General features: G+C 35.4%; 2 protein-coding genes across 9 annotated transcripts in view; both read right to left on the bottom strand.

The window, feature by feature from the left end:
* LOC145964236 (serine/threonine-protein phosphatase 2B catalytic subunit 2) overlaps nucleotides 1–8,711 on the bottom strand; it is an 83,957-nt gene extending 75,246 nt beyond the window's left edge. For all 8 annotated transcript variants that reach the window (XM_083086741.1, XM_083086742.1, XM_083086744.1 and 5 more), the window contains exons 1-2: nucleotides 7,388–8,711; nucleotides 5,745–5,948 (exon numbers count right to left, since the gene is read on the bottom strand). In XM_083086741.1, coding sequence (XP_082942867.1) covers nucleotides 5,745–5,948; nucleotides 7,388–8,696 — 1,513 coding nt within the window. In that variant the 5' untranslated portion in view covers nucleotides 8,697–8,711. The remainder of the gene's footprint in view (nucleotides 1–5,744; nucleotides 5,949–7,387) is intronic.
* A 785-nt stretch (nucleotides 8,712–9,496) lies between these two features.
* LOC145963933 (uncharacterized) lies at nucleotides 9,497–10,998 on the bottom strand. The gene is made up of 2 exons (XM_083086295.1): nucleotides 9,952–10,998; nucleotides 9,497–9,877 (listed from the first exon to the last, which is right to left on the bottom strand). The coding sequence occupies exons 1-2, from the start codon at nucleotides 10,621–10,623 to the stop codon at nucleotides 9,746–9,748; spliced, it is 804 nt and encodes a 267-aa protein (XP_082942421.1). The 5' UTR covers nucleotides 10,624–10,998; the 3' UTR covers nucleotides 9,497–9,745.
* Nucleotides 10,999–21,338: the final 10,340 nt, after the last annotated feature.

Here is a 21,338-nt window from a genome sequence, read left to right as displayed (position 1 = left end):
ATCGCGAGCTGTCACGTTATTGGACGAATTGTCCAACTCAGTCGGATTACGTTATTACGATTGTTGCGTAAAATTCGCGACGACCGAGTATAATTATTAAATGCATGGTTTTCCGCGGGAGGGAATTTTCATCAGCGGATTTATTAAAACGTCAGCCCTCGCGATGCTTTTACTTCGTATTAACTTGGCGTTATCCGTTCTGACGCAAAAAAAGATCGCCAAGACTTTTACCACCCGTGGATAAAAGCTGCTCGATTTTTCGCCCCCGCAAACCACGCCCATTCCACCCCGTATAAAGGTGTAATTAACGTACAGAATCTAATACATATCCACATTTTCCGCAACGTGCGTTCGTATGGGAATGGAATTTGCATGTGCTGCGGACAAATATATTTTTATATGCATACAATGTCTTTCGAAATGAAAAAGTTTGACAAGTCAAAAGTCTAAATCAAAACGTCCGCAAACAAATTTCGCAAAAGCCTTCTTTAATAAACGGTAAGTTCATTTTAGTTGTGGAAAAATCAGAAATAAATTATAATATAAATTAAATATAATATAATATAAATTAAATATAATATTCTTCAAATAGCCTTAAGGATATATAACGAATAAATTACTAAACGGAAAATATAATACTATCTATTGATGATATTCGACAGTGTAAATGCGCAGAATTATATTAGAAAATTAATAAAGTGTCTGTACGTATATATATATGTACTCAAATCTCGTAAAAAAATTCCTTCGAAATTCAGTAATCTTCTAAATTTTTTATATTTTTTCAAATTCTAAGTAAAGAGAATATTTTAAAGATTTTTTGAAATGCAACTTTCTAAAATAAATTTTTTTATTGCATGCGTTTTCTGTGTTTTTCACTAGGAGGAAAAAACACAGACTTTCTTAAATTTCAAAAGTTAGATTTGTAAATGTACTGAAAAAAACCGAATAACTTTGGTAAGATGAAACATTTCTTTCTCTCTTTACTTGCATAACATTTTAATTTTTAAAAAAATTAAAATTCCAATAAAAAATACACTGCGTATTCAATATTTCGTAAAGATATTAAATAAACTGATATATATTTACAATATTATAATTTTAATTTAATTTAATTTAATTTTTAATTTGTAATTATTTAATTTAATTATAATTATAATTATAAACGTTTAATTTATGGCTTGCCGACTGTTTACACAATATGAAAATAAAATGATCAAAAAGAGAATTTTCTTTAAATTCCCTGACTCTCATAGAATAAAATTCCATGAAAATTTTCTAATTTTTAAAAGAAATCCAGAATTTCCATGTTTTTTCAGGGAATAGATCCTGATTAAGCAATCATCCCTCCCAGGGATTTCGTATGGTTGCACCATTTAGATCGAATTTAATGGTCCGCGACGAGCACATTCTCGTTAACTTCACTCCCACATCGCAAAAGATTTCCTCGACGGACGTCGAAATGTACCGCGAATATCATGGCGCCTTGATGAGATCGTTTTTGCGCCGCGCTTTAAACCTGTCGTTATAAGACGAAAGCATCGAGGTCGAGCAATCGATATGATCATCTCGAGTTTCATGTTATTTCGAATAGTCGGGCGCGATTTTGCGCAACTAAATACGTACCATTCAAAAATATATACTAGATATCTCCCGAATTTAAACGTCAAAATTTCAAGAGTCAAAATAAAAACTTTTCGTGTCTTTTTCTTGCGATTTCTTCCAAAGAGGAAGCAAAAATCTCTAAAAGACTTTCTTCCTTAATTTATCGATCCTCCTGAAATTTTGACATTTAAATACGGGATACCCCGTAGATATCGAAAATATATTCATATCGTTGCTTTTCCATCCGCGCATTTTATCCCATGTCGATTATCGACACGGTTCAATATTTAGACGGACAACACGCGCTGACAAACGATAAACATTTAATGCTTTTTAGGTATGCTTTATAGCGAACGAACAATATTGCCACTGTGTTCCGTCTCGTGCTTGCCTCTCGCATCCCCTCGTCTCCCCGTCTCCGTCCCTGCCTTCCTCCCCCTCCGAGCCCCCCCCGCTCACACTTGTATGAATAATTTATGCTCCTACACACCAGCCGGTGCCCAAGTTCGGTCAACACGACGCTCGCGCATAACCATGTTTCCGGCTTCGTATCAATTTTGCCGCAACACGGCAGGAAGACAATTAAGATAGCGCGCCGTTAGATAACAACTATGTTCCCCTTTTCGGATTCGAGCTACGCTTCGTCGCCTTCCTCGTTGACAACAGTGACAGAAGGCCACACGTACGTATGTGTCAATTCTCTCGCGAATAAACACTCGACTCGGAGGTTTTCTAAATATATTTCCGCCAGCTGGAAGCGGGCGATTTGGATTAAACTCACGCGAAGTGGATTAGATTTTCCCTGCCGACCGCAAATTTGCAACGGCAGGGGTGTTTGCGTTGTCAAATATTTAATTATTTATTATCGAGATTAAACTATTTAAAATTAAGGAATAAAATTTAGGGAATTTAAAATTAAAATAAAAAAATAATAGATAGACTAATAATAGATTAATAATAATTTAAAAAATTATTTAAAAATATTTAAATATTATAAATATTTAATTATTTATGTCCGATATTTAATGTCAAAAGTAGATGTGAAACTTCCATGTGTAAACTATTCTCGATGTGACTGGAGAGTTAAAATGTAAAAAAATTATTTTATTTAATGCATTTCTTCTGCATCTTCTTCTTTTTTTCGAAGATAACACGCTTCTCTTTTCTTAACGATCAGCGCTAACTTTTAGCGATAACTTCTTGATTGCGTCGCCGCTTTTCCCAAGTACTGTTTCGCAGAAACATAAGCGCAAGTAACGGGGGTAGCAATAAAGCTTTACGACCGCACGTAACGAAGGAACTCGCCGGGGCTTTGGAGTGAAAAAAAATTGCTAGAGCGAGAAAAGAAGCGAAAAGAGGATATTAGTGCAACGTCGAAGCGATTATCGTAACGCGCTGTTTTATCCCACTTATAACGCAAAGAGGACGAAAGTTGAACGTGAGAAGCTGAAATGAGCCACTTCGTTCTAAGAACGTGGAAATGACTGTTTCTTCGCGACGCAAAGAAACGCACTAATTGCCAACAGAGACCCATTTAGCTACGTTCGAGCAAGCCATTATCATTCATTTAAATATCCGCAAAGTTTGTTTTATAGGCCGTCTGGATGTGGGGAAGACAATTTTTATGACACATTGGATTTTATTAATATCCTTTAGCTGTAATCTTGGTTCATTGCACTGCTTATGCTATCTTTTTCGAACACCGAATAGTTTAATCTCGAGTTTTTAAATAATTTTTTAAATTATTATTAATCTATTATTAGTCTATCTATTATTTTTTAATTTTAATTTTAAATTCCCTTTATAAATTTTATTCCTTAATTTTAAAGAGTTTAATCTCGAGTTTTTAATAATTTTTTAAATTATTATTAATCTATTATTAGTCTATTATTTTTTAATTTTAATGTTAAATTCTCTTTATAAATGTTATTCCTTAATTTTAAATTCTCGAGAAACATGTAATAACAAGAAAATTATTTATTAAAAAACATATTTTGAATATAAGAGAAACCTATTTTTTGGACTTTAATTGATCAACGGATTTACAGATCACATTTAAGACTAAGAATTTATTTTAATTGGACGGATTTACAGATCACATTTAAGACTAAGAATTTATTTTAATTGGAATTTACTTCAAAATAATCATTCCTAAAATCATACTTTTTCGAAAGCCTTTGCTTATTAGTAACTTCAAAGCATAATTCAGTAATCAAGGTATGTATTTTTGATACATGGTAATTTATAGCTGCACTAAAGATGAGAGATCCACAAGGCAACCGCAAATTACCATCATTTGATTGATGTCCTTGTTCTCTGAACTGCTTATTCGTGTGAGGATTGAACCGCACGGTGATTGAGAACAATCGAGGTTATGTGTCGTTCAAAGAAACATGTCGCGAAGCCGTATGACCGGAAAGAAACCCGGTAACTTCAAAGGAAGTCTTCAAAGAGGCACCCCTTCTAACCTTCCATCAATTATTTAAACTCAATTTGATCTTTCTCGCTATCAATCTCAGATGCTATACTTATAAAAAATCGTTAGATCCGCCTGTTAATTATAAATCATAATTGAAAGAAAGACGCTGGGAAAAAATATCAAGAATTATAAAAAAAATTATACATTTTGTTTCTCATAAAATGTAACGTATTGACTATAAATTCCGAATCTCTATGAAAGTAAATAATTTTCCAATTATGCAAATTAATTTTTCGTGCAAGACAAATAATAATCAATTAATCTATTAATAGGTCAGTGAATTTCAAGGTTGCCTCTCTTGTGTTTTGGATTAATTTATCAATTTTTCAGTATCATAATTTATCACTCGAATTCGAAGCAAACTTTGTAATCGATCGTATATTCGCATTTAACTAAATTTTCATAAATTCAGAAATTGCAGGCAATTTGCAAGAGCGATTTAAAATACTGCCCAAAAGATACTATTTTCTTCTTGCGTCGTCTCTTTGTCGGAGATAATAACTGGTGCCGCGCTTTTGGCACATGTGTCGCCCGAGAAAAGAGAGGGAGGAAAAAGAGGAGCGGAAGCAACAGAGAGAAATTGCGGCGTCTGGTTGTCGAATGCGAATCCGCATCGCGGTAAAGCAGGATAAAATAGCTATAGTTGGGTAGAAAGATAAATTATTTCGCGACGTGAGGGATGCACCAAACGAATAGTACCAAGGATGCCGAAGGAAGGGAAAAGCGTGCGAAATCGAGAGACGACCGATCAGCGATATGAATAAATATAAAACCAAATTCCATCGATTCCAACGAGACGCGGCATATGCGGCGAAAAATATGCGCGCGCACGATTCGACGAATCAAAGATTTATTAAGAGCAGCGAAAAATCACGAAACCGCTTCTTTATGTACATGATTAATTCCTGTTAATTATCTCGATTATCAAAAAACGCTCGGAATAATCAGAGCTAAAACCGATACTCTGCATTTTTTGATGAGCGCTCCAAAAAAAAGTAATGAATATTCCGTTAATTAAAAATAACTCGGACATTGAAAAGCATTATTACGAGGCTTCTCTCTCGCAAATTAAAAACCGCTTTTTGACGTTTTAAAGACGGCCGGTTAATGAAATAACAAAATACTATACTGTACAAAAAAAAAAGAAAAATGAATTCACGCGTGGCCCATTAATTCCACTAATGAAACTTGTATCGCGGCGACGCAGAAAGTAATAACTGTCAATGGTGCGTGTGTAAGAGGATGACGGGGGAGGGAGGGGGCGTGGAAGGAAATAGGACTGAATCGATCCAAGAGTAGCCGAGGGTGGGATTTATTACGTTCTCCTATTCTGCGCTTCCAGAACAATCAGCGGACGCCACAAAGGAGGTCGTCTCGCGACGGACTTAATTCAAGGATAATTGATCAAGGAGTAAAGGCAGACGTGCTCGCGGTAGATGAATGGACCGAATTTTCAGTTTTGATTAAAACCTGCATATTTTACATTCAATTAATCAGGACGGTCTCGTTTGATATATCGGAGCATATATTATTCAAATTGAAAAGAATCGCCGATATTGTTTACACTCGGCCGAATGAAAATCGATACCGCGTAAAATAATTACGATAGTTTAATAGGGGTATAAATTCAATTCGATTGAGGGTTAAATTTTCCACTCACCGGTGACAGGAGCCTCGATGTCTATCATGGTTTTTTCCGAGCGTAGAAGTGCGGCTCCATCGTTGATTATACGAAGAGCCGCAGCCTCGTCGATCCTACCCTCGAGGATAAAGTGTTGCTTCAGGACCTCCGGCCGCGGAGATCCTGTTCGTTCGTCGAAGACTTCTGCCACTGTCAATTTGTGCGACGGTGGAAACGGGACATCTGTCGACAAAACAAACGACACGGAATTAGAAACATTCGGGAGCAACGTGCTCGATAAAATTTTGCATGATGAAAAAAAAAATAAATATGCAAATAAAATATTTTTTTGTTCAAAGATAATTATATTATTAATTAAATTATTATAATTTAATATTAATATTGAATAATTAAATATATAGAATTTTCTACAATCGCGATTTAAAAGACTGCGAATCTTTATAGACGCTTCGTAAATTTCCCTCCACCTCCTCTTGACATAAGGAGTGGGTCTTTTGCCGCGCGATAGCGGCATTAATTACACTCGAGCTGTAATTTCACGTGACAATTCACGCCTTTTTACGAGGTGCCGCGGCGCTACAAAGCGATTCGTCGGAATAGATAAATCGAAGCGCAAATACCGACGACAACTGTGCCTAAATATTGATCGAACGACTCTGCGAGCGAGGCGAAAGTCGCCAACTCGTAAGAATTGATGGGTGTGCAGATGTTACGCGAAATAAATATGTAAATGTTGAGATGCTTAATCTCTTCCTCTTTTGTTTTCCCTGCCCGTTCCTTGCCTACGAGCGGATGATTTATGATTTCGAGTTATCGTATGGTCGCTTTAAATCGCGATTCGCATTCGCGAAATTACCAGAGTCGCATTTTCATTTTCTCGTCAGTCAAAATGTAAACATGCGAGCTTCGTTCGCTTTACTTGCCATCTTTTATTTTCGTGCTGTCACATCTGGAACCGTTAACGGGATCAATGAGACGTGATACAGATGTGATAAAAAAGCCTTGCGCGTTTAATTTCAGATAATTACGTAAAACGATTGTGTAATACACGCGATATGTTCCCCGTGACGTTTCGAGAAGCAACATTACGCAACGTAAAGTTATTAATCGCGCTCGTCGCGTCATGCACGATTTATCTTTACTTAAGTATATACGTGTACGAACGAGGTGGCAGCTGAAAAAACAGTGTCGTAAAACGGAGTTTTTTGTCGATCGTCGACCACGTCACGATACATAAAGAATTCAATAATTATATCGTTTCTCTATTGAATTAATTATTTTTAATTGAGAGAAATAAACATTTCCAGCCACGCAATCGATCATAAACATCAATATAAAGCAGCGTATTATTTATTCCGCGAAACGAAGGAAACGTCTTCCTCCATTTCTGATCGATGTTTGAAATTCCGATATCAAGCTCGTTAAAATAATGCATAATAAATAACGGTAAAAAATGTTATATTTCAGTTTGCGTGAAGCGATAACGATTCACAGGTAACAGGTGGGCGACGACGAGGCACCGCGGATCACAATATCTCGTAGCGTTTGTCGGGCCAATGCAAAAACATAGGGCGTTCAAGGTTGGAATCGTTGTTATTGCTGCGAGGCACGCCATAATCATCGATCGGCCGTTTCCCGCCCATCAAGGTGAAACGCATTACCTGACTTGGCTCTTTCGGGTATCTGGACCTCCCTGGTTCCCCTGATCCTACCAAGACGTAGTTTAAGAGACGGGTCTTCCCATTCACGATCACTCGACGTTTCCACGGTCCCTATGCTTTCCGATGAAGTCGTCTTGACACTTCCACAGTCTTCCAGGTTTCTCTCCTTAATTCTCTTCGATTCTCGAAACAATCGGCAAGGCGACGTTCTTATGATCCTCCTCGGAGACCAGAAACACCGAAAACAACCAGAAGGACTGTCCTGCTCCTTCATTACCATTTCTTCCACGTAGCGACGAGTAAAGGCGACGTTTTGATTGTACTGGACGTTGAACGTGTCAAAGGTGTCCGTTTCGTATACTTTGTCCCTCGAAGTACTCGGCTGACCGTACAATAAAGTCGAGTTGTCGAGCAAATCAGTCGACTCTGTGTTGACAAGATTTCGAAGCTTCTTCGTTTCCGCTTCTGCGAAACCTGACGGAATCACGGTCTCCTGAATCGCGTCGCTTTGCGTGTCTCGTGATGATAAATGATCGTTCGAACTGTCATCGTATATTAGCTTCGTCGACGAATCCTTGTCCATCATCGACGACGAATCCCTGTCCACCATCCAATCCAACATGGTCGAGTAATCGGAAGAGGTGACGTCCTCGTCCGTAAACTCGTCCCTCATCTCGTGATCGCGATCGAGGACCGGCTCCTTCGCGTTCATCTCTAATCCTCTATGTTCGCTGTGCACCGTGTGCGAAATCTGCGCCAGGTTCTTTTCCGGCGTGCATTCCAGGTTCATCAAGATCGGGTCCATCTTCGTTGGTGTCGAGGCGGGCGCACATATGTTTCTCGGCGTAAACAAGCAGAGCTTGCTCATGTGGGCGAGCAACGACGTGTCACACGCAGATATCCTCGGCGTATCAACATCGCGAGTCTCGTCTAATATGTGCGAAAGCTCGGGAGTGACAGGCGTCGCGTGTCGATCGACGCACCTCCACTGTAGAAACTCGAACGACGGCGTGGAATATTCTTCAGCCTCCTGCTGGAGCGTCCTCTCCAGAACGTTGGTTTTAATCGGCGTGCAACACGCGTCCAGCAACGTGGCATTCTTGAATGATAAATTTTCAGGGGTGGCGTACTCGCTATCGATGGTAACGTCCTTGTCCTCGTCGGATGTAGGAACGTCCTTTTTATCGGACATGTTGAAAACACTGGGCGATGAGTACCTTTGCCAGACACAAACTCCTTTCGCAGTCACCTTTCGCAAATGAAGTAGATGGCATCGATTCTTGAGGAGGAAGTCAAGTTCGCTGGCCATTGGCGTTGCGATATCACAGAAATCCATCTGATTGGATAATGTAATCGATATAATCGATACAAATGCTCATTTATACCAGGAGATGGCGACATGTCTTGAAGCCTCCCAGACGCGCTTTATATAAAAAACCTTGAAACGATTCATCTTGTCGATTGTTTTCTAAATGCAAACAATTTCTCTCTCTCAATTTTTATACTTAAAGTATCTCTAAATGATTGTGAATAATTTACATCGTTTGTTTCTAGTCATTGTTCTCAAAAAAGTGTCATTTGAAATAAACGACACAATTGTTTTTCAACGTGTTCAAATCACACTCGGTGTCGACTTACATCAGATGTTAGTAATCATACTTTATAGACAAAACGAACACGAATAAACAAAATCAAGCACACGTAATCACTCCATTAAACTCATATATATTATGTTATAATATTATTATGAGCAAGAAAATATTAAATGAGCAAATATTAAATAAAGATTTATTTCACCTATTTTATTAACTTTTCTTTATTTTTTCATGTGCGTTAATTAGAAATCCAATAGATAAAGAATATCACTAAAATTGTGATTTAAATACAGTGCTCTCTCTCAAATTCATTGTATAATAAAGTAATAAAATTATATAGATAAAATTATATAGATTATTAAGATGCTTCAAATTATATATAGAGATATGCTTCAAGAATTTTCGAATTTTATTATGATCTAAATATCATTTTGAAAATAATGGAATTAAAATATCAAAGGTTCATAAATTCAATCAACTTGTTAAAATTTTGTATATTTAAACAAAAGTACCATCTTTACAACTTCATAACCATTTAATATAATTTCACAATAATAATCTGCAAACCTCCTGTCGATACAAGACCAATCAATCGTGGACAGCATTTTTTTTTAATACTAAATAATCTGATTAATTATAAATATAAGTTATTTATTATTATATCGCAATTTACTTCGAGAAAATAAAATTAAAAGATAACATTATTAAAAATTGCTGATCGCGATTTCAACAGTCCTCTAAATTGATGAATTTTGCCATTCAATTATTCTTGATCGGATCCCATAAACTCGTTAAAAGCGCTGTTCGCGCTTCTGCGCGAAGCTGCCATTCTCATCCGGCGATTCCTGTTGGACGCCATCAACAAAAAGTGCACCTCGGACACGTAGGTAATATCCTATACACACATTATATATCGTAATCTTTTTGTAAAATGTATCAAGCGCGATATATCAGGGTGACTCTTTTTACCTCGTAATCCGGAGAACCTGCTCTCTTATCATCCGGAGAACCTGCTCTCTTATCATCCGGAAAATAATCGACGCATTCTTGACACCTCGAAGGTACAATCTGAAAATCGATCTCTTTTGCCAGCGTTGCCTTCAACATGGAACTATCCAGGCTGTGTTCTTGGCAGACGAACATTTTTGGGCTGTGGAAGCTCGAATCCAAGCGTTTTCTAATCGGAGTGTAACCTGTGGAATCTTCGTTAACTTGATCAACCGACCGACAGTTGGACGAAAAGATGCGTTTTGTCTGCGAATTCTTGGGCGTCGATGAGCTCGGCATCATCATTCGCATAAGCTTCTCGATCGTGGGACTTACGTTATTGTAACATTTCGGTGGCCCGAAATTCATCTCCGAGATGTACGTCGAATTGGAATCGTTCAGTGAGACTTCGCTCTTGTTTTCAAATACCTGTTTAGGTGTCAAATGTATTAGGTGTTCAAATGTATTATTAAGATTCTCGTTCGGGAACTCGTTCTTCAAAGTTTTCGACGTCGGCGAGGAATACTCAATCGGTGAATAGAAATGTACATTCGCTGCAGAGGACTCGAGTAACGGAGAAAAATATTCCTGAGAAATCTCAGCTCTGTTAAAGTAATCCTTGGATGGACGTAACACGTGCTTTTTATCGGTCATGTCGAACTAGTACGATTTTCCAGAGAATAAATGTATGGAACTCGTAATAACGTTGCTCGGCTCTCCTCAACGTTCAAAATCGAAGATCAGAAGATCACTTTGATGTTGAAACTTTTTGGAATCGCTTTTTATTTTATAAGATTTGAACACTGGCAATAAAAATGCTCTTATATTCTACGACATTCGAAAAAGCACTGTAAAAGTATCGCCAGGAATCAAAGAGATATTATGTATCTCAACCGAATAGACAAAGATATATAAAATATAGATTCCCTAATGTATTAGACACAATGTTTTATATTTGTAGGGAAAAGAACCGTTGTCATCTGATAATGACACGTACAGACATAAAAACACGACTAGTCTAAACATTGGTTGCTGAAGTATTTGCGTCGATATAAATCGATTTTCATGAAAGTAAATAAATACTCTATTTCTATTAAACCTTCAGTCCATAATCGTGAGACTTTAGATAGTGATATAAAATTGGGAACCGCGCAAAATATTCACTATAAAATAAATATTAAAAATGTTTATATATAAATATAAAAGATTATCTTAAAATCATATCTTTTGAAATCAACAAAAACCAGTATCATATATTATCTTCAAATTTCTTTTTTATGTTTGTATTCTTGTCATCGACTGTATAATAAATTATGCACAATAAATTAGTTATATTTTAGTAATAAAGTAATTTAGTAATTTTTATCAATATATGATAAAATAAACATACATATCATCATTATTATTTTATAAGACACATTAACATTAATATCAGAAACAAAGATATAAGTATAAAAAAATATCAGATTGTATATTCACAAGATTATTCATATTTTTACCGCGCAAAATATTCACTATAAAATAAATATTGAAAATGTTTATATATAAATATAAAAGATTATCTTAAAATCATATCTTTTGAAATCAACAAAAACCAGTATCATATATTATCTTCAAATTTCTTTTTTATGTTTGCATTCTTGTCATCGACTGTATAATAAATTATGCACAATAAATTAGTTATATTTTAGTAATAAAGTAATTTAGTAATTTTTATCAATATATGGTAAAATAAATATACATATCATCATTGTTATTTTATAAGACACATTAACATTAATATCAGAAAAAAAAGATATAAGCATAGAAAAATATTAAATCGTATATTCACGAGATTATTCATATTTTTGCGATTATTTACATAATAAAAACATCAGCCAATAAATAGCAATATAATGCTTTCACAAAACGTGAAAATAATTTGTACAATATAATTACACAACTTTAAGCCTTTGTAACCGGATATTCACAAATATAATCAAAAGATCTAAGAATCGGACAAGTATATTGTATACAAGAGTTTGTTTCTCTGATCCAATTCTTCTATCTGAAAAGTACAAAGTAACATTGATGCTTTGATCTATTCCTAGTATTCGCTCGCGAGTAAAAAGATCGATTCTTTTTCGCCATCTAAACACCCTCGCGCCATACAATTCTCGCCGTGTGCACATAACGAAAACTAATGGAGCGATACGAAAATACAGTTCTTCCTGAATGATTCAGCAGTCTGTCTCGGTAGCAACAAAGTTCCATCCATCTCTCACGATTACTTTGATAAACCGCCCGCATAACTGATCCATTGGCATCAATATATGATGCTTTAGTTATTAAAGCTCAATAGAAGGAAAAATGTTAAAAGTAATGGACGCTTCTTTGTCAACAGACATATTCGTGTATCGAATAATAATTATTCAACGACTATGTAAGCGCTTTTATCGCCGAGATGTACATGAGATGACAAAGTCAGTCATCTTGCAAAGGTAATCTCGAGGAATAAAGAGAATAATTGTATCTCATAAAGAATATAATTGCATCTCAAGAGCTTATCCATTCGGATAGGACGCAAAGCGTTCCTTGATTCATCTTAACATCTTACTGCAGAATTTATCGACTAAATACGCCTGTGAATCCAGCGGATGTAAGCGGATGTGACGGACTGAAGTAAAATATATAAATGCATTACGAGAACGGAAGATGAAGCAAGAAGTTCTCTCGGGGCGATAGCCACTTTTTCGTGACTTTTCATCTCTCTCTCGGTCTCTCTTTCTTTCTCTATCTCTTAGCATTACGCTCGGAATTAAGCGGAAAAGCGATATATTCCCCGTGGTTTGAACACAACAACTAATTTGAATATTCAATCTAGGGAAAAGCTTGGGTAACCGATAGTTTCGAAAGTCGATACCTGGGAACTCGGTCGTTGCGCGAAAACTGCGCGAGGAAACGTTCAATCAAGACTGTACAATGTATGATGCTTTTACGTCGCGTATGTGCAAGAAGGACGATCGACGTAGATGAGACGTATAGATGTACGAAGGATATCGCAAGGATATTAATTACGAGCACTAAATTGTGTTCACTTCCAAATATGCCACGAATTTAATATCGAATAACACGCTGCACAAAAGAGTTCCGATATTGGATATTAAAATATCGAGAAATATAATCGACTCTAATTTCGGGCCTATTGTTTTATCGTTGCGACATTTAATTACACTAAAAAGCTCTCTCTTATCGCCCTTGCTTCAATGATATTATTGCTCATATATACCTATAAAAGGATTATTTTTATTATTTGATTCTAGTTTTTCAAATTCTCGTGAAATGGCGGCAATAAAATTTTTTCCTCGGTTCACTATAAAATAAAATTAATATAAGAATAATTAAATTTGAAATATTCACACACGTGATTTGTCCTCATCTTTTCAAAAATATTCATCGTTTACTTTGTTTTTGTTCCATTGAATATTTTTAATATCGATTAATTTTATTCGATCGCGTTAATTTTCACGATTCGAAAAATCAGCTGATTGTCTCGTTGTACTTGTACATGACATAATGGCAAAAGAAATAAAATGTCTGTCTTTTACGCAGTATTACAAGAAACGGTAAAATATTATTTGTTCGCATAAATATCTCAAATGTACGTAAAAGCCATTAGGTATGATGGTGTAATTACATTCGATATGATCGTGATTATGAATTTCATATGACAGCTATAGAATTGGTAATAGTAATTTGCCACGAGTGCAAAACGGTAGAACGACAGCAATAGTCGTTTTTGTGCAAACATTCCAAGCAATATATTATAGAAATGTGTGTATAAATTTTGCGTGTAGCATTTGTAAATTAATGGAGAATTACTACATTCGAAGAGAACTTCCAATTAATATGTGCGCACACATGTATGTACATTTCCACGTATAATATCATCGCATATCAAGTATCTCAATAAAAAGGTATAATTTAGAAAGAAATATTTGCGGCGAAAATTCAAGCATTCTTACTTAAATTTTAAATTGAATGTAAAATGGTGTAAATTATTAATTAAAGCGGCTTGTTTTTCCTCGAAATCGAAACCATCGCGTAAAGTTTACGAACATATATTTCTGGAATTTTTGTAGAATCGAGAAATATATCGAGATTCGATGTGACGAGCATCGAACATGACAACGTCCACTGATGACGCGAGGATCAGTACGCGTAATCCTTTTAAAGTTTCATTATAACACGAACAATGTGCAATTAACCCGCTGTTTATTGTCATTTCGCATTAAGTCGCGAATAACGATGAATGTTCCTACGCATTCGAATCCTAATTAAAATAAATTAGATACCTCGGGCATAAAATTTTTCCCTTTTCTTAAAAAAGGTAGTCGATAATTTAGTTACCCTACTTTTGCCTACATTTGATTTTAATTGTAAAGATTTGTAGGAAACAAAAATTGTTTTTTCACACATTTAGTTATTTAAATTTAAAAAAAAATTATTTACAAAAGCGGACATTTCGTGTGTGGTAAAAAATCAAGTGGAACGTCACGTGTAACGTCTCGCGTTAAAGCGAACTGTAATTATTGGATTCCCGTGAGTTGAATGCAAACGAGAAATTTACCAATTACAGTGAACAATCTTCGGAGATTGAAATCTACCAATCAGGACGATCACTCGCTTTTCCGCGTGACGTTTCGACGATAATGTGACAACTGTTCGCGCCGAATTTTCCGTATACTATCAACGCCGCCGACCGTATGATTGGCAATTTGATTTTGTCCAGAATAGCTCAATGTAAACACGGCAAAGTGTTGTTTACCGTCACCTCTTGTTTAGCGCCAACTCTGACATCATGAGATATCACCAGTTTACTTCATCATGTTCAATTATCATTTCTTATCTTTAAACTCGCACCACAAAATTTATAATTAACTAAATTTATAATTTATAATTTATAATTATAAATTTATAATTTATAATAACGATAATTTTATTTTGCAGATTTCAATTTTTTCTTCTCGCAATATGTCATTTGCGCGAGATCCCTCCATTGTGGTAGCTTGTTAAATAACCAAAAACGCCAAAACCAGTTCCGCGACCTACTTGAGATAACTCGGTGAACTTGGATTCGGGCCACGAATATTAATGATCGAGGACATCATACGATATATTACGAGTCTGGATCTAACTCCTTCTTCCACCATCCAACTGGATTTATGTAATTCAGTTGACAAATGCCTGCCAGAGTACAAATCAATACGCGATTAATTTCCTTTCTTTAGGAGGGGATTATATTAAATTGCGTTGTGCGATTATATTAAACCTGAAATAATATAACCATATTTGTTGAGTCTAAGAAATACAACTTGCGAAACAAATGTCGAAACAGACAAGCAAAGATAAATCATTAATAATCTCCAATAATCCCCCTGTAACTTTTTTTCCTCCTAATAAACTTGATGTAATCCTTGATCCTATTATTGTAAGTCCGATCACGGGTAGAGAAAAAGCGGGAAAAGGAGTCTATAGATGCGCGACGATCAATGTCGAACCGGAATCGATATGGTTATAAAGCCAACCTTTTAGAATCCGCGACACGACAATTGACAGCGGATGCGACAGCTGCCATTTCCAGGCATACGTCGAAAGGAAAGTAACGGGCTGACGGTGACTCGATGGACATGAATGGATAAGCGACCATTCGTGCTGACACGAAGACAAGAGAGCGAAACGGAGGAAAAAATCACTGCATTTATATGTATATCGCGCGTACATTGATAAAAACAATTTGGATATGTGCAAATGCAATCATAAACTAGATTATTTTAATGGTTAAACTGCAAACACTATACAGGGCGGTTTATTCGAAAATAAAAGTACAGATGTTGATTATACGGACCACCTCGAAGTCACGTGCATGTATTGTTAGGTGAGGAAGAAGACTAGTACACTGAAAAAAATCGTTTGATTGTATCAACAAGATGTATCTGATAGAAGGCATTTTGGTTAAACCAAGCAGAATTCCTAGTTATCACGATAAGACTCGATTTTTTATAACTAGAACATTTAATAGACTTTTACTATAAAGATTTAGTTAGTATTTTCTAGTTGGGTCTATAAAACTTTTTGTTATTAGCTAAACATGAAAACAGAGATGCCATTTTTTTATAAATTTAACAGGAAGAAATTAATCATACTCATCTGGTAATTTCTAAAGGAATTCTGGTTCGTCCATTTTCGAAAATTTTAAGTGATTGAAAATTGTTCCAAGTTCGAGATGCACGCAGTTATTAGATTTTCGCAAAAAAGCGTGAATCATAAATGTAAAATTGATCGTTAAATCAGTGAATGCTTATGACAGGAATGTTTTAAGTCAAAAAAAGTGCTCGTGTAATGCAATAAATTAAAAAAAACCGAGCGACACATCCTCGAAATTAAAAGATATGCTGTTTGAATTTTTCACATTTATTTACATCACACACGGACAGGTCTTTTCAGTCTTTAAACATTCACGCACAGATTTCTTTTCTCGCTTTTTTTCTACTTGTGATAGGACTTTCAATTCATCTCACTCTGATTCATGCCTTCTGCTTGCAAAAATCTAATAACTGCGAGCATCTCGAACTTGGAATAATTTTCAATCACATCGGTCATTTTATTCTCTTGTCAAACTCCGACTAGTGGATGGAATACAACAAAGCTTGAACGACTACTAGGCCTCTTCTCCACGTAACAATACATGCCCGTGACTTTGAAGTTGCGCGTATAGATTATGTGTAATCAACACGCCTCTATATTTTTATTATCGGACTGTCTACGTATATTATAAGAAAGTTACATATACATATAGAAATAATTAGATTACATCAACGAAATATCAGTATTATGGTCCAGTATCCAAACCAAGATGATGATGTTTGCCAAAATGAAGTTAATTTAATGTAAACAGCATGTACATTATTTTATTCAGTATTATAATATTTATTTAAACTCGTCAAAATTTTGAAAATATATTTTTTATGAATATAGTTTTTCTCATCGATAACCGATATATACGTTCAATTCAAATGTGAATTAAAATTTTTATGGAACAACGATCTTTTAATCTACCGTTCAATTAAACGTATTTAATACTTGATTAATTCATTATATCAAATAAGTATAATATAATAGCAGATATATGTGTAATAAATATATAATAGCAGATTGTGTCAAAAAACTATACTCTCAAAGTAACTTATAGCACAAAATTAATTGCAAGAGAATGTGTACGCACAGAATTATACAATAAAGAAAATATAAAAGTACAAAAAAATAATAGTAAAAAGAGTAATGATACAAATAATAAGCATCAAACAAATAAAAAAATCTGCCCATAACGTCGTTAAATAATTCACCTTTGCTGCACACATCAAAGATAATATAATTACAATACATGTTTATAAATACCGTAATACAGCAACTTGCTATAATTTTTAAAAATTGCTTGTTGAAAAGAAGTATCAATCAAAGTTATATAAAAAGAAAAAATTAATATTGTTAAGCTGTGTGATTGTCATCAGTATTTGGAAGTTCTAAATATTGAAAATAAAAAAAACTAAAGTGTAGCAAAATTACAATTTACAAAAAAAGGACGGAAAAGAAATAGTAAAATATTTAATATGTCTCAGGATATTAAATGACAATTAATATGTGATAATTTTTCATCACATCGGCGCGTTAGAATAAAAAATTTGATTATTGAAAATATACTCTTTTTTCATGATTTTTATGATTATGGCTTTTTCCAGTAGAAATGTTATTCCAAACAGAAGCTGTTGAATCTCGCTATCGATAACATTTATAAAAAAAGAGCAATCATTAAATAATAGCGTTAATAAATAATGCGGTACATCTTCATACATCTTCAGTATCTTCAGATGACCAATTCTTTAAGTAATCGTTTATAGCTTATTATCAACATCTTCTTTCTAAAGATTTGAAGATTAAACTTACACGGAACATCAACGCTATTGTTCGACAATTATCCTTTTCTTTATAAATTCCATAGATTGTGACATTCAGCGTAATTTAATTGTTTGGAATAATATGTTAAAGTCATTCTCGATGATAGATTCGTCATAGAATACTCAGAAGATGAAAATCTCCACATGTAGAGCGCCTAAGAGACAACAACGTCTCACAATCAGGGCATTATCGGGATTTTAGGATCTCCCTCTCAGCTGACAATCACTCTGCCACTGAACCATTCATCACCTCACCGTGTTCTTTCTGCTCGCTTACATATTATTCTTCGATATTTACAATAGAATATATATATATATATATATATATATATATATATATTACACAGGGTGTTTCTTAATAAGTACGAAAAAGGAGATGATTCTTTGCCGAAAATTAAGGGATGTTTTTTTATATAAACATATACTCCTATATCCCTCCCTGTGGAGTTACACTCCTCGAAAAATGGGGGTAAAAATTAGGTTTTTATTTTTTTCTCAAATTTGGAACAAGTTAAAGAAATGAAATTAGATGGATATTTTCTACTAGTAAAAAGGTTATTTATTAATATTTCTTTCAGCCTCCCGTATTGTTATAAGGGGATGACAATAGCAAACCTTTATTCAATTTTTTATTAGAACTTTTTAATGGGCTGGAATATGATCATCTAAAAATATGCATTAAAAAGTTTGATTTATTTAGAAACTTTTTTATTACTTTTATTTTTTTCATAAAATTAATAGTTTTCAAGAAAAAAAAATAAAATACGTTATCGTGTAGCACGATAACGTATTTTATAAAAACATAGGTTTCGAATTACGAAGAGTTAAATTTTAAAATAAAGATAAAATTAGAATAAATGTTGGAAAAATTGGAACAGAAACAAAATTATAATAAAAACTTAATTTTTACTCCCCTTAATTTTCGAGAAATTTGCATATTGAAATGCATATTGAAAATGCATATTGAATGCATATTGAAAATCTGTAAAATAAATATAAAATTAAGACAAATAAAAAGAAAATCATGAGAGATGGGAAAAACATTTTGTTACAGTAAAGCTACATTTTTAGTGTCATTTTGCAATCATAATAAGTAAAAGTCAGTAATCGATAAGTCGAGAAAGGAATGACGCTGCAAAGAAAAGCAAGTGTACGTCCAAAATAATTATAATGTAAAATGAGACATTGGTGATATTCATATAATTTACAAATAATATTTGACGTTTATTTTCCGCTAAATTCATTACTACACAATTTATCACGATTCTTGATCAATATCCTACATTTAACATATTCCTACAAACATTTAACTTATGCCAATGATCTCTGAGATACTATAATCCTTACTTGAACAAAATAAATTTTCCTTCAGAAGTTACGTAAATTGTACATATCCTCCATGCAAGAAGAGGTCGTTGACTTTGCTATAAGAGCTGATCGCGTCGCATGATCGTAAGTTCAAGTGACAAAAACTACCCCTTTATAAAGCTGAGCTTGCAGGACGCACATACATATCTCCGGATAAATACGCGGGAGACAGGATGATAGCGGCTTCGCTTTAGCGCTAGCGATGCAGCAGCGTCCGGAAGGCCATGGATTTTGAGATGGAGTGGCGGCGCTGAAAAGCGAGGAAGGCGAAAAGACACGGGGGACAGCGGCACGGGGAGGAATCGGTGGTGGTGTACAACGAGGGAGGTAAAGAAAGAGACGTGGCAGTGGCGGCGGTCACGACGACAACGACGTTGGGCGGGATACGCAAGTAAGAGGAAAAGAGAGATATGGGGTCAGAGGATGGACCGGACGGAATATTGATCCGCGTACCTCACGATAGCTGCCTATGCTGCGCTATGCTTTGCCGTGTTGCCTATCTCTCCCTCTCCCTCTCTCTCTTTCTCTCTCTCTCTCTCTCTCTGGCCCCGTTCTCATCTTGCTCGTTCGCTCGCTCTACTGCAAAACGGATGTGCCGGATAGAGTTTACCTTTGCTACTGCCAGCGCTCTTGCACCTGCGCCCGCGAGCCATTGACAAGAAACTGACAAACACAGGCAAACTCATCGCAAATGCATCGCGAGATACTTCCTAGACACTTTCCCGCCGACTAAGCATCAGCTAATTTACTCGTTCGTTTACTTCTTTTTAATGATTGGAATTACTTCTGGTTTACGTTGGATTAAGGTTTTATTTTATATTTCGAGGTGAGCACTCCAAGAGGAAAATTTTGTCGGCCGGTATCTCCAAAGTTTAGAATTCCAGTTCAGTTCAAACTCGATTTTTCCCTTACACTTTGCAAGGAAACTATGTGGAAAAAAAATTACCAGATTAGGTGGAGGCTAAAGGCTGATTGGCCAAGAACGCCAGATGGGCTTTCAGGCCTTGTTAATAATTCCTAACTGTTAATAATTCCTTCTTCCACACATTCCCGTGCAAGTTGTTACGTAAACGTGAATAGAGGAATGCCTGCAGCAAAGAGAGAAAAAGAACCGTGCGAGATAGCGCTTGGGGATAAGTTATGCTAAGATGTGTTGATGTGTGTGACGAAAGTCGACACGTATATATCCTGCGACCAACCACGCTTATGGTACGGGCAGGTCACAGAATATACGGCGCTTTCGCGTACCTGTGTTGACATGTAATTATCTCTACGCGTCGGATACACGTGCCTTCTACCGGGTCGTTGCTGTGAACATGGAACATTTAACAAAGTGTTGCAATACAAGCACTCTCGAGAAACAACGTTTGTTTTACTACAGACCAGGAGAAGGAGGTGATCTTCCTTTCTGAACAAATTTTCGTAAGGAAATTAAATTTCAATTGCGAATCAAATTTGCTATATCTGACTCTGGTCCCAGATGTTTCGGGGAAATGTCTCATCGCGATAAAAAAATATCTTTATTAAAAAAAATAGCACTTCTTAGATGCAATCTTCATTTTTCCAGTAATCTCCACATGTCAGAAAATACGATTCTCCCTCTTATCAGGGATGTAAAAATAAAAAAGAGATAAATAAATCAAGCTAGATGAAAAGCATGTTCCTTAAAGCATCTTAGGATAAGTCCGTTGAAAAACATTTATGTTTTCTCGCGTTCTGGTCTCACGGGGAAAAAAATCACAGGATAACGAAAGCGTAGCGTAATGACACGTAAAAACATTCCGCTTCTTATTCTTATCTAGATTCTCTAGTGGGTTAATTTTGATAACGTTCCCCTTATTTTTATCTAGAGACTCTCCAGTGGATTATCCGAACACATCTCGAGTAATTTCTTCCAATCGAGTCGTTGATTAGGCTGAATGAATTTCGCCTGTCTACGTCATGAATGAGAACATATCGATTCCGTTGTTTCTCCCGCAACTGCAGCTTCTGCAAAAGCGATTCATC

The sequence above is a fragment of the Camponotus vicinus genome, unplaced genomic scaffold, assembly GCF_025532165.1.
Source record: "Camponotus vicinus isolate PSW18456_S1 unplaced genomic scaffold, iyCamVici1.0 SCAF_13, whole genome shotgun sequence".
NCBI classification, from domain to species: Eukaryota; Metazoa; Arthropoda; class Insecta; order Hymenoptera; family Formicidae; genus Camponotus; species Camponotus vicinus.
This window is presented reverse-complemented; position numbering and strand designations above follow the sequence as displayed.

Coding starts and splice junctions, on each gene's coding strand:
- LOC145963933 (XM_083086295.1), bottom strand. CDS start 10,623: ATGACCGATAAAAAGCACGTGTTACGTCCATCCAAGGATTACTTTAAC. Junction 9,878..9,951: donor CAGGTTCTCCGGATTACGAG/GTAAAAAGAGTC, acceptor ATGTGTGTATAG/GATATTACCTACGTGTCCGA.